Raw genomic sequence first — 14332 nt, forward strand, 5'->3', positions numbered from 1 at the left:
TGGATCACCTGAGGTCAGGAGTTCAAGACCAGCCTGGTGAACATGGAGAAACCCCGTCTCTACTAAAAATACAAAAATTAGCCAGGCATGGTGGCACATGCCTGTAATCCCAGCTACTAGGGGGGCTGAGGCAGAAGGATCATTTGAACCTGGGAGGCAGAGGTTGCAGTGAGCCGAGATCATGCCACTGTATTCCAGCCTGGACAACAGAGTTAAGACTCCATCTCAAAAAAAAAAAAAAGAAAGAAAAGAAAGTTAAAAAACCCAAGTATTTGTGGTTACCTAATGGCCCTCTAGGAAGCTGCAAAGATGATTTAAGAGTAAAAGACATCATGAAGTTTTCATTTTTCTCACTTTTCTGAACTTAGGGTTTGATCTTGGGAAGGCAAAATCAGTCTATGAGCTGAGACTAGTCACTTGATTATTATAGTCACATAGATCAGCAGTCCCCAACCTTTTTGACACAGGGGACCGGTTTTGTGGAAGACAATTTTTCCATGGATAGCATGGGGCAGGGGGTGGGGTGGGGGATAGTTTCAGGATGATTCAAGTGCATTACATTTACTGTGCAGTTTATTTCTATTATTATTGCATTGTAATATATAATAAAATAATTATACAACTTACCATAATGTAGAACCAGTAGGAACCCTGAGCTTGTTTTCATGCAACTAGATGGTCCCATTTAGGGATGACAGGAGAGAGTGACACCTGAAATGTGTTGTTTATGTCCAGTCTACTCTGTAATCTCATTTTGGTTGCTGTCACTGCAGAAAACTCTATTTCACAAAGATGGCATGTTGGAAATGGAAGCAGGCTTTTCATTGCTTTTGTGACAACCTCAGGATATTTCGCCGTGACTTTAGTCCAGAACGTATGGAGATTTGAAGTCAGATCAAACATACTTTTAAGGCCACGGTCATTTGCCATCTCCAGCAGCTGATCCTCTTCCAGCATGGACAAAGTCGATTCCCCTGGCTTATCCACAAATGGGTGGCAGATCCTTTCCTTCCCAGTTCAGGGGTCTTTTGTGATTGGGAAGTAATGCTCAAAGTCTTTTGAAATCCGAGATAGGTAATCATGCACCAGCTGGGAGAAAGAAGGCCCTGGCTCAGTCTCTTTTCAAATTTCTGCTAATGTCTGAAACATGTCAGAAATCCCAATGTTCACTCGTTGCCCACATAATTCCAGTTTGGCTTTTTTTTTTTTTTTTTTTTCCAGACTTAGTTTCACTCTGTCACCCAGGCTGGAGTCCATGGCATAATCTCGGCTCACTGCAATCTCACCCTCCCAAGTTCGAGCAATTCTCTTGCCTCAGCCTCCCGAATAGATGGGACTACAGGTGCATACCACCATGCCCAGCTAATTTTTTATTTTTAGTCTAGACGGGTTTTCGCCATGTTGCTCAGGCTGGTCTTGAACTCCTGACCTCAAGTGATCTGCCCGCCTCGGCCTCCCAAAGTGCTGGGATTACAGGCATGAGCCACTGTGCCCAGCCCTAGTTTGGCTTTGAATGCAGCCACTTTACCTTACAACTTGAAGTTGTTGTTCTGCCTTGGAGTGACAGATTGAGTTCATTAAGCAGGCTGAATATGTCACAAAAGTAATCAAGTTTTGTGACCCATTCTGTGTCACTAAAATGTGCTGCCAGTGGTGACTTTTTTCTAAATGCCTGCAGCGGCTCTTGTAACTCAAAAACTCTGGCCAGTGATCTACTTTTAGAAAGCCATCTCACTTCTGTGTATAAGAGAAGACTTGTGTGCTCTGTGTCCATCTCCTCACAGAGCTGTGTGAACGGATGTGAGTTAAGGGTATGTATTTTAATGAGGTTGATAATTTTATCAACATCCTGCAAAATGTTGTTAAGTTCAGGTGACAGTTTTTGACTAGCCAGCATTTCTGTATGGATGACACAGTGTCAGTGACATCTTTGACCCAAGTAGTGAAATCGGAAAGCTATTCAGTCATGGCAGCCACTCCATCCATACATATGCTGGCACAAAATGACCAATGCAGTTTTCCCGATATGTAATCATTCAAAGACTTTAATAGTTCTGCAGCCATGGTGTTGGTTGGCAACAAAAGTGCATACAACATATCTTCATGCACATCCTCTTGAAAAACATGGCATTGTCCCCTGTTGTCAACATCTCTGGAGTCATCAACCTGGATTGTGTACCACAGTGACTCATTAATCCTCTCTGAAATTGTGACGCAATATCGTCTGCTATTTTATCATTTCCTCTAGTTATGGTGCTAGCCAAAAGAAGAACATGTGCCGCCTTTTGAACTGCAGCCTCTCCTAAAAGTTCACAGCAAATGTCCTTAGAGCAGGCAGGGTCAACTCTTCACCAATAGTAAAGGGCTTCTTAGCTTTAGCAATGCAGTTAGCCACTAATGAAGCTCTCAGTGGAGACACATTTGATGACATGGTGGCCTTCGAAAATTGCTTCTGTTCATGTTCACATTGTTTTCTTTTTTTTTCTTTTCTTTTTTTTTTTAGACGGAGTCTTGCTCTGTTGCCCAGGCTGGAGTGCAGTGGCGTCATCTGAGCTCACTGGAACCTCTGCCTCCTGGGTTCAAGAAATTCTCCTGCCTCAGCCTCCTGAGTAGCTGGGATTACAGGTGCCTGTCACCATGCCCAACTAATTTTTGTATTTTTAGTAGAGACGGGGTTTCTCCATGTTGGCCAGGCTGGTCTTGAACTCCTGACCTCAGGTGATCCACCCGCCTCAGCCTTCACATTGCTTTCTTTTTAAAAAAAACTCCAAAGACTTGTCTTTTAATGCTTGGTCTCCATGTCACGAAGCAGTTTTTAAGGTTACGGGTTACGTGGCTTCATTGGATAGCCAGTCACCACATATTATACAAAGTGGGCTCAGAGAATGTGAATACCCTGTTGCAATGAGCTTGTAATTTAAGTCAGACTCTTGGTATTTTCTTTTAAATGCAGCTTTCTTTCTGTTGGCAGTCTTAGAGCCTTCTGCTGTCACATCACTCGGTCTTTCCCCCTTTTCAAAGAAGCTTTCCAGTGACGTTTGTTTTTCACTCATTTTGGCTAGGGTTAGCCTGTGGGTTTACCAAAACTGCGCCTGAGACAAGTATGCAGTGCAGGAAAGAGGCAAGGACCAAAGTGGTAAATAAAATAATGGGAAGGCCATGCGTGGACTAAAATAAGTTTCAGAGTCTGACTTAAAGCCTGCCACCAGATGCAGCTTATCCCTTGCCACTCACTGATAGGGTTTTGGTATGAGTCTGCATGCAATTGATTTATTATGGTCTCTGTGCAGCCAAATCTCTCTGCCAATGTTAATCTGTATTTGCAGCCACTCCCCAGCACCAGTATCTCTGCCTCAGCTCCACTTCAGATAATCAGGCATTAGATTCTCATAGGGAGTGCATAACCTACATCCCTCACATGTGCAGTTGACAATAAGGTTAACACTCCTATGAGTATTTTTTTTTGAGATGGAGTCTTACTCTGTTGCCCAGGCTAGAATGTAGTGGCACGGTCTCGGGCCATTCTACCTCCTGAGTTCAAGAGATTCTCCCATCTTAACTTCCAGAGTAGCTGGGATTACAGGAGTGCGCCACCACGCCCAGCTAATTTTTGTATTTTTAGTAGAGACAGGGTTTCACCATGTTGGCCAGGCTGGTCTCGAACTCCTGACCTCAGGTGATTCACCCCGCTTGGCCTTCCAAAGTGCTGAGTTTACAGGTGTGAGCCACTGCGCCCAGCCTCCTGTGAGTATTTAATACCACTGCTGATCTGTCAGGAGATGGAATTGCCATTCCAGTGGTAATATGCACAGCAGGAGGCCACTCACCTTCTGAGAACAATAAATAATTGAAGCGTGGTGATCTATTCGAGTGACAATACAATATTTAAAAATAAAATAGCCAAATGCAACAAAAGCCATTGGATATTTCTGGAAGTTTTGTATGTTTGTTATCATTTATTTGTTTTTAAAAGTCAAGGACACAAGTCACCTGAATAATTTTCTGTGCTAAAGCACAATTAGGTGACATTAGAATCTGTCATCTGAGCACAAAAGTTAGACAGTAATCTTTACTACCTCTTGTGAAGATAAAATAGAGTGGTTCACTCTATTATTTCATACCTGATAGTATGATGATGATCTGGAGGACTAATAAGATTATTTTTGATGTACTAGGTTTTAGAAAACAGTAATTTGTGCATTTTTTGTGAGATTTTCATAAGGAAATGGGTTTAATGTGATTTTCATTATGAAATGGTTAAAAGAAAGACTTCCACAGACATTGACTACACTGATACCTGCCCTTCCATAATGTAGATGATGAACTTAGCTTTCAAAAACAGTTTTCTGTGATGAAAATAATGCATTCCTTCATTTGTCAAAAAAGAAACAAACAAGCAAACCAACTTATTGAGGCCCCACTTAGTGCCATTAGGTCCTTGGGATACAGCAATGTACAGGTCAGAAAGATTTCTGCTCTAAGTTTTCTTGTATTATATTAGGGGAAGGAAACTGATAATGAATACAAAAACAAATAAACAAGATACAATTTTAGATGATAAGTTTATGTGATAGTAGTGAGTAATTAGTTGTTTGCATAAAAAATTCTACCTTCCAAAATATCACTACAAATACTTTAGTGTTTCTCATTCTACTATGTGTATGAAAGCATATTAAATAAATGAGATACTATTATACAGTTTTGTAAACTACTTCTTTCAATTAACAATATACAATATTGCAAGAATTTTTTTCATGTTATTATATATTCTCCCACAAAACTGTTTATTTGGCTACATGGAACATACTACTTTGAATGAATATAATGTAATTTATTCACATTAATCACCTAGATTATCCCTTATTTTTCCTCATTATGATCAAGGATATAATGAACATCCAGGTTAATAAATCTTGTGTACATCTATAATCGTTTCTTGAGAATAAATTTCTTACATCAAAACTGTTGCCTCAAATGGTTATTTAAATTTCAAAAATTGGGCCAGTCATGGTGACACATGCCTGTAATCCCAGCACTTTGGCATGCTGAGACTGGCAGATCGCATGACCCCAGGAGTTTGAGACCAACCTGGGCAACATGGTGAAACCTGTCTCTATAAAATATACAAAAGATTAGCCAGGCATGGTGGCATGCGCCTGTAGTCCCAGCAAACCTGGGAGGCTGAGGTAGGAGGACCACCTGAGCCCAGGAGGTCGAGGTTACAGTGACCCACGATTCTGCCAATGCACTCCAGCTTGGGTTGACAGAGCGAGACCCTGTCTCAAAAAAGAAAAAAAATCAAAAATTAAAAATGTGATGTACCTTTTAAAATAGTTTTCCCAAAATGCTGTATAATTTAGCCTCCCTCTGACTGTCGATAAGGTCTTTGGTTCACCTCATCCTTAATAGCACTGGATGATATCTTTTTCCTCCCGACTTTATGGGAGAAAAAAACTCATTTTCATTTTGACATCTATTATTTTTCTTTCTCTTTTTTTGAAGATACAATTCATGTATCATGAAATTCACCATTTTAAAGTGTGCAATTCAATGGTTTTCCGTATATTCACAAAGTTGTGTAATAACCATCACCACTATCTAATTCCAGAACTCTTTTATAGGTCCCAAAGGAAATCCCATACTCATTAGCAGTCACTGCCCATTTCCCTCTCCTTCAGCCCTGGCAACCACTAAGCTGCTTTCTGTTTCTATGGATTTGCCTACCCTAGGCATCTCATATAAATGGAATCATATAACACGTGGCCTTTTCTGTCTTTTTCCACTGAGCATAATGTTTCCAAGCTTCATCCATGTTGTAGCACGTATCAGTAATTCATTTCTGTTTATTGCCAAATAACATTTCATTGTATGGATATACCACAATTGATTTATCCATTCATCATTTGATGGACATTTGGCTTGTTTCCACATTTTGGTTATTATGAATAAAGCTGCTATGAACATTTATGTACATGTTTTCATGTGAATATATGTTTCCAATTCTCTTGGCTACATACCTAGGAGTGGAATTGCTGGGTTGTCTGGTGACTCTGTTTAATTTTAGAGTTAACTGTCAGACTGTTTTTATATTGACTACATCATTTTACCTTTCCACCAGCAATGTTTGAGGGTTCCACTTTTACCACATCTTCAACACTTGTTATTTTTTGTTGTTGTTATTTCTTAATTATAGCTATCCTAGTGGGTGTAAAGTAGTATCTCATTGTTGTTTCGATTTGTATTTCTCTAATGTCTAATGATGTTGAGCCCCTTGTCATGTGCTTATTGGCTATTTGTATATTTTCTTTGGAGAAGTGTCTGTTCAAATCTTTTCCCATTTGAAAATTAGATTATTTGTTTGAATTGTAGGGAATACAAGTTATTTTACTGCGTATAGCTGCTCCCCAGGTTTCTGGATGCCATTGTTAAAAAATATCATGACTTAGATTTTATCCTCGTGCTCCTGGAATCCTCAGGTTTCTGTGACACAGAGTTCAAGTGAGAGTTCAATCATTCTAGTGACTACTCAGCACCACAGTAGCACCTGCAGAGATGATCTGGAGGGAGTGATTTTGTCTCAACAGACGGATCTTCAATGAAGATGAAACAAATCCATTTTGGAGAGAGATGTTAGAGAACTGATGGGGTTCAGGACATGCTACCCAAAAATAATGGTACCTTGGCACTTGAGAAAAGAGCAGAAGCAAGAGGGTTACTTTCACTTTCCCCAGATCTTCTCTTCTGAGGCAGACCATAAGACCTTCATTCCAGAGGTGCCTTCCCTATACCTGGAGGAAACGGACATCCTTATCTCTGAAGACACAGGGACAGGGAAAAGAATCTGAGCAAATAGGCCTTGCTAAGTAAGTCCCCCCAGTTTATTACCATTAGATCACAGATTTGTCCAATCATACTTCTCCATGACTTCCACTTCTTTATCAATCCTAGCCTTAAAAATACACAGGCTTCCCTCTTAACTTTGGGTCTTAATTTCTGAAGTCTCCTGTTTTGTGTAAAACTTACATAAATAAGTTAGTATGTTTTTCTCTTGTTAATGTGTCTTTTGTTACAGGGGCTTCAGCCATAAACCTAGTAATGAATGGGGAAAATTTTTTTTTCCTCCTCCATAGAACATATACCAACTGCAAGAAGAAAGAAGAATATGCCTGGTTTTGGGCCTGGTGCGGTGGCTCACGCCTGTAATCCCAGCACTATGGGAGGCTGAGGCAGGCAGATCACCTGAGGTTGGGAGTTCGAGACCAGCCTGACCAACATGGAGAAACCCCGTCTCTACTAAAAATACAAAAAATTAGCCCTGCGTGGTGGTGGCGCATGCCTGTAATCCCAGCTATTCGGTAGGCTGAAGTAGGAGAATCGCTTGAACCCGGGAAGTGGAGGTTGCGGTGAGCCGAGATCGTGCCATTGATCTCCAGCCTGGGCAACACTAGCAAAAATCTGTCTAAAAATAAAAATAAAAATAATAAAAATAAAAAAACAACAGTATGCCTGGTTTTAAAGCTTCAAAGAATTTACTCATTCTCCTGTATGTAACATTCTAGAAATGCATCTGGAGTTAAAGCCTTCTTGGAGACTTAAGAACAAATGCACTTATGCATGGCCTTTTGAAACCTAATGTTTCTACAAGGAGGCACGTCCATACTTGCAACTCCTTCTAGAAGCTTCCCCAAATCTCCTGCCTCCCCAAGCTGAGTTACCCCGTGTCTGAAATGTCACAGCACTTAGTCTTACTCTTCTATGGCCTACTTTCTACTGGTATTTGTGTTACTCATGCTACCCATCTTATCTCCCTCAGTGTGTGAGACGCTCGCATCTCCCACACACTCAACATTATGTGTTGCACACAGTAGGTACTCAATACATGCAAGTTTTCTGAATAGATATTTTCCTAGTCATCTGTGGCACCTGCTATATCCTACTGAAAATTACCAAAATGCAATTAACTTCAATTTTACATTTGGGATTTACAGAAAATAACTCTCTCTCCAAGAAATGCATAACAATTTAGCTAGGGCAAATGCCAGGTCCGAGTTAAGACATTAATGCGCTTCAATCGCGATAAGGATTTATCCTTATCCCCATCCTCATCTTTCTGCGTCGTCTAATTCAAGTTAGGTCAGTAAAGGAAACCTTTTCGTTTTAGCAACCCAATCTGCTCCCCTTCTCTGGCCTCTTTCTCTCCTTTTGTTGGTAGACGACTTCAGCCTCTGTCCTTTAATTTTAAAGTTTATGCCCCACTTGTACCCCTCGTCTTTTGGTGATTTAGAGATTTTCAAAGCCTGCTCTGACACAGACTCTTCCTTGGATTGCAACTTCTCTACTTTGGGGTGGAAACGGCTTCTCGGTTTTGAAACGCTAGCGGGGAAAAAATGGGGGAGAAAGTTGAGTTTAAACTTTTAAAAGTTGAGTCACGGCTGGTTGCGCAGCAAAAGCCCCGCAGTGTGGAGAAAGCCTAAACGTGGTTTGGGTGGTGCGGGGGTTGGGCCGGGGTGACTTTTGGGGGATAAGGGGCGGTGGAGCCCAGGGATTGCCAAAGCCCTGCCGCGGCCTCCGACGCGCGCCCCCCGCCCCCGACTGAGGCCGGGCTCCCCCCACCCCCCCGACTGATGTCGCGCGCTTGCGTGTTGTGGCCGAACCGCCGAACTCAGAGGCCGGCCCCAGAAAACCCGAGCGAGTAGGGGGCGGCGCGCAGGAGGGAGGAGAACTGGGGGCGCGGGAGGCTGGTGGGTGTGGGGGGTGGAGATGTAGAAGATGTGACGCCGCGGCCCGGCGGGTGCCAGATTAGCGGACGCGGTGCCCGCGGTTGCAACGGGATCCCGGGCGCTGCAGCTTGGGAGGCGGCTCTCCCCAGGCGGCGTCCGCGGAGACACCCATCCGTGAACCCCAGGTCCCGGGCCGCCGGCTCGCCGCGCACCAGAGGCCGGCGGACAAAAGAGCGGCCGAGCGGCTCGAGGCTGGGGGACCACGGGCGCGGCCGCGCGCTGCCGGGCGGGAGGCTGGGGGGCCGGGGCCGGGGCCGTGCCCCGGAGCGGGTCGGAGGCCGGGGCCGGGGCCGGGGGACGGCGGCTCCCCGCGCGGCTCCAGCGGCTCGGGGATCCCGGCCGGGCCCCGCAGGGACCATGGCAGCCGGGAGCATCACCACGCTGCCCGCCTTGCCCGAGGATGGCGGCAGCGGCGCCTTCCCGCCCGGCCACTTCAAGGACCCCAAGCGGCTGTACTGCAAAAACGGGGGCTTCTTCCTGCGCATCCACCCCGACGGCCGAGTTGACGGGGTCCGGGAGAAGAGCGACCCTCACAGTGAGTGCCGGCCCGCTCTCCCCGCCTCATTTCCATTTCGTGGGTTCTCGCCCGCTCTCTCCCCTCCAGCCTGCACCCTCCTCCCGGATCTTCACTGCGACCCTAGCGGTCCGCGTGGTTTCTGGCCGCGCGGCCCTCGGCGGTTTCGGGTTCACCACTCACCCCCTCCTTCCCGGGCTGCGGCGTAGGCCCGGGTGTCCCCTGGGCTTTGGGGTGTGCCAATTTGCCCTGTAAACCAGTACCCCCGGCCCGGAGCCGCGGCGCGCCGGGGCCTCGCGGACTGGCTCTCTTCCCGCAGACAACCTGTCGCGTCGGGGATGCCCGCGGCCCCGCCATGCAGCTCTGGCCGCTTCTATCTGCTGCGTGCTGTCCCGGGAAGGACCGCAGCAGAACGAAACGGTCTTTACTGGAAAAACACCTTTCTAGAGTCCTGCCCTTAAATTCCGACTCGGGACGACCCGAGGCATATGGCACACTACTCTCACCCACTCTGTTTTATATTTTTCCGAATTGACGAAAGCTGAAAGAGCAAAAACAAAAACCAACCAGCCAACCAGCAAAAAATCCAGATGTTGTTAATAAAGTGCCATAGCTTTGTTTCAGTAGTGAAAAGAAGTGCAAACACTTTAATCTTCCACCTGCAGTGACTAGCTTTGAGACCTTGAGCCGACTCAACCCCAGAGCCGGTTTCCTCATCGCTCACGTGGGGCTAATACATTACTACCTTGCAGCAGGCTTGAGGAGGAAATGAGAATTGCAGTTTTGCTTTCTGTAAGAAACAATGTTTGTGGTTCTAGAAAGAACACTGGCCTAAATAAGGAGTGCTTGGACTTTAGGGGATTCCCTAAGTCTGGAGTGGGGGCTGAAGATTTGCATTTCTAACATGGTCCCCGGGGATGCTGATCACATCACACTTTGAGAGCCACTGGTCTAGAGGAAAGAGAAAGAAAGGGGCATAAGATGAGCCGATTTACCACACTGATGGAATTTGAAGTGAGAGAAAGAGGACTAGAATATATTGTAACCTGTCCTCCTGTAAGTGTATGTAAACATGTGTTTTAAAAGCTGTGTGTTATGGCGTTCCTTCCTTTATGGGTTCCAGGTGGAGAATCTGATTCTCTCATTGCCTGAGAAAAGACCCACAGGGGTCCCAGCGCCACTCCCCTGTAGTTCTGCCTTTGTCTTGGGATGCTAATGGGATATCATGAGGGGAGGTGGAGGGGGGGTGGAAGAGAAGAAAATTCTACAACCAAACGTGAATTGGCAGAAGAATGGGCAATACACTTTCATATGAGCTGAGTCTTTATTGCTTCCAAAATAGCAACCTGCAAGAGAGGCAAGTATTTAATTTTTTTCAGGCTTGCCATAATTTAAAAATTTTATCAATCACTTAATCCCGTAAAACTGAAAAGATGCTTGTAACCTATTACATGGGTTAGTGCTAGTTCTCTATTCTGGTAACTTGAGTATCTATTTCAAAAAATTATCTTTGTGATTGAAATTTGTTCTGCAGTTGTCTGCTACGCCATCTCAGCTGACAAGGGCAAGGTGCTGTGTGTCCCAATTGGTTTTGTTCTTTCTAGTATCACAAATTATTTATTAAAAAGCATGTATTATGACCAGAAGACAGAAGAATTTCCCTTTAAATTAAATTAATATTTGGGGCTTCCCCTAATACTCTTTTTCTTCAGACTCTATTAGTTGCTGAATCGTTTTTTCTTTGAAGATTTTGATACCCGATTCGCCTTAGAATAAAACTATGTAGAGGTTAGCCAGTGGACATAATTTTGAATTGCATACCACATTACCACCGTTGTAAAAACAACTGTTAACTTTTTCTTCTTAACTGTGAGTTGGGTTTTCATTTTTGTAATCTTACTTTAACTCTGTGGTTCTCAAATGGGGACGATTTTGCCTCCCAGGGGACATTTGACAGTGCCTGGAGACATTTTTGGTTGCCGTAACCTGGAAGGGTGCTACTGGCATCTGGCAGGTAGAGGCCAGGGATGCTGCTAAACATCCTACAATACACATTATAATACCCTCAACAAAAACATTTTTGACCCCAAATGTCACTGGTACTCAGGTGGAGAACTCTGCTAACTTTATAACTAGCTAAGGACAAGACATTAAAAGGGAAATGTAGAATAACTCATCCAGACTTGTGGAGACTACCAATTTTTAAAAAATTTTTTATTTCTATAGGGTTTTAGGGACCAGGTGGTAGTTGGTTACATTAGTAAGTTCTTTAGTGGTGATTTGTGAAATTTTGTTGCACCCATCACCCAAGCAGTATACACTGAATCAATCCAGTTTGTAGTCCTGTCCCTCCCCAACTTCCCACCCTTTCTTCCCAAGTCCCCAAAGAGACTACTCTTTCTTTCTTTTTTTTTTTTTAAAGGATACCTGTACCAGGCAATAGACTGACAAGAATACAAATCTAAAAATGACAAATTTCATCTATTTCTATGTAGCCCAACCTGGACATAAATTTAAGTACAGTATATTATTTTCTCACATATTGGATGTTTACTGATAGTTGACCAAACCATGAGGAAACCCCCCCAAAACAAATAAAACTGACCAGAAAACATGGAGAAGAGTTAATAGTAGCCACAGTTTCCTACTACATTATGGCACAGATTTCTAGACCTGTTTGAAAAGGTGAAAAATCTATGGTCTCATTCCTCAGACTGTTTTGTCCAACTGACCTGAACATCTGTCACTGGAATTTTTTTTCCTTTGGCATGACACTTTGTGCCTACATGTTTTCTAAACTGCAGGTAACTTTTGAAAGGCCAAGTTCAACCATTATCAGATTTTAACATTTAGTATGGATTAAATTGTGAGTGCAATTTCTTCCCCAAAAGCTGGCCAGAAGGACGAGTTTGGGGAGGGATGCTTTGAAGACTGTGATATAAATGATGGGGTCCTGGAGAGGTGCAGGGGAAGAGGAGGCAGAGTGGGAAGCTGTGAGGTAGGAAAGAGAGGAAAATTTTCTAAAAGAGGAGGTAGGAGAAGATGACACAACACAAATGTTTCCAATTTTTCAGTGTTGCTGAAGGTCAACTGTGCTTCACACCTGGGCATTCTCCTGAATTTGCACTCAAAAGGTCCCATTTTCTGGCGTTTTTCTCATAGTCCTGGAATAATTTTCATTTGACATGAGAGTCTTGATAAAAACAAGATGTTAAAAGTGGTTAGAGAGTTTCTCCTTCTCCAGCATGTGCGCTGCACTCCTGCCTTTTGGCATCCTTAACTTTTGGCAGGCCTCTTTCAATGCGGTGGGAATGGATAATGTTAAGTATATACTCTAAAGTAGCAAGCTGTGTAAAAACATTCAGAAGAGAGAACACTTTATCCCAAGCAGCACGTACAACATGTGGTAGAGTATAGTAAGTGAAATGTATGCTGCTTATGTACACTTAGTATTCAATTTATTCCAGGTGCTCTTATTTACAAAAAAAAAAAAAAAAATGAGAGTAGTTAGAAGTACTGGATCTACACTTGGGCTTCTCCCAGGAGGTGACTGCCTGTGTGCCACACTTCTTTGCTTGCAGGCTCCAGAGGACGCTGAGACTTGGAAAGGCAGACCTGCCCACCCCAGTGTGGAGCAGGGGTGGCTTGTAGGTGGGCCTGACCCCTGGGCTCTTTGCTACTGCATGTGTTCCATGCAACCCCAAGCATAAAAACATGGACTTGTGAAATCAAAGGGAGGCTTCAGACCTTCTGGTTTACCCATCTCTTTTTACAGAAGAGGATACTGAAGCTCAGAAGAGTCACCAATTACTCAAGTTCACTTGTGGGTTTCCTCTTTTGTTATCCTGAATGAGCTTCTTACCCCTGGTCCCTTGCCTTCTCTTCCTGCCATCCCTCAGCCTCAGTGCGCTCTTCATTCCACCATAGAGTGTGCCCTGCTGGACCCCACTTTGGTTAGGCTTCCTCCATTTCAGGGTAGTGAGCTGCTAGCCCCTTTGAAGAGTTCTTACTAGTTTACGGGTGCCTCAGGTTGATTTCCTGGGGTTTTGGATAAAGCCACCTTTCCATCTCTTCACTACTGCCTTTGGGGTAAATGGAACCATTGATTTAATAATACACGTACTAGATTCTCTCCCCCCACCTCTCTTTGGTAATATCTGGCAAGTGGATAGCAATAATTTTACTTAATGAACTTGATATTTACTGTAATAAATATTGGGTGCAGTAAACAAATGAAGTCAGAATCTAATAGATCATTTAATCTTGGAAATCATGTAATCAGTACAGCAATGAAAGGACAATTCATGAGTCATAGATATTACCACACCTTAGGAGCCTTTTAAGATGAGTTTGATGCCAAGTGACTTCAGCCTAGAAAAGGCAATATCCCCTCATGACATGCCCTGAGGGGTTTCATTTGTTTATAAAATGACTGTTATGTAATTAGACTTTGACAATGGTGTAACAATTGGGTTTTAAGTATTCTCATTTTGATTTATGATGCCATTTTATGTGGAAGGACATAATTTTAAAGTTTAATTAGAAAATAAAATGTTACAGATGTAATGAACAAAACAAGAACGGTTCTTTAAATATCATAAGCATAAAATTGACTTTCTTCATCTATACACTGATTCTGAGAACTCATCATCAGTGATGTTGAAAAGACAATTTAAGGTCTCACATTATTAGAACTACTATTTTAAAACCACGAGATGCCTGTACAAGCTGGTAATTACACATGTGCTGTAGTCTTTGCTTGTTTTTCCAATTCTAGTGTTTGTTGATTTTCCAAATACCCTGCTTGGGCCCCTTTGTCCCGTAGCACACGTCTGTAAGAAGGCTGGCATGGGATAAAAGTCTATGACCATGAAACGGAGCAAGGCAAATCTGTATCTTTGGGGCACATATCTTTTTCTTTTTCTTTTTTTCTTTTTGAGACACAGTCTTACTCTGTCACCTAGGCTGGAGTGCAGTGGCACAATCTCAGCTCACTACAACCTCTCCTTCCTGGGTTCAAGCAATTCTTCTGCTTCAG

General features: G+C 43.4%; 1 protein-coding gene across 1 annotated transcript in view; it reads left to right on the top strand.

Moving 5' to 3' along the window:
• The first annotated feature begins 8738 nt into the window (after positions 1–8738).
• Positions 8739–14332, top strand: part of FGF2 (fibroblast growth factor 2) — a 65299-nt gene continuing 59705 nt past the window's right edge. Inside the window, 1 exon segment of the mRNA NM_001110241.1 lies at positions 8739–9315. Within this exon segment, the coding sequence (NP_001103711.1) occupies positions 8739–9315 (577 nt within the window).

The sequence above is a fragment of the Pan troglodytes genome, chromosome 3 (assembly GCF_028858775.2).
Source record: "Pan troglodytes isolate AG18354 chromosome 3, NHGRI_mPanTro3-v2.0_pri, whole genome shotgun sequence".
In the NCBI taxonomy this organism is placed as follows: domain Eukaryota; kingdom Metazoa; phylum Chordata; class Mammalia; order Primates; family Hominidae; genus Pan; species Pan troglodytes.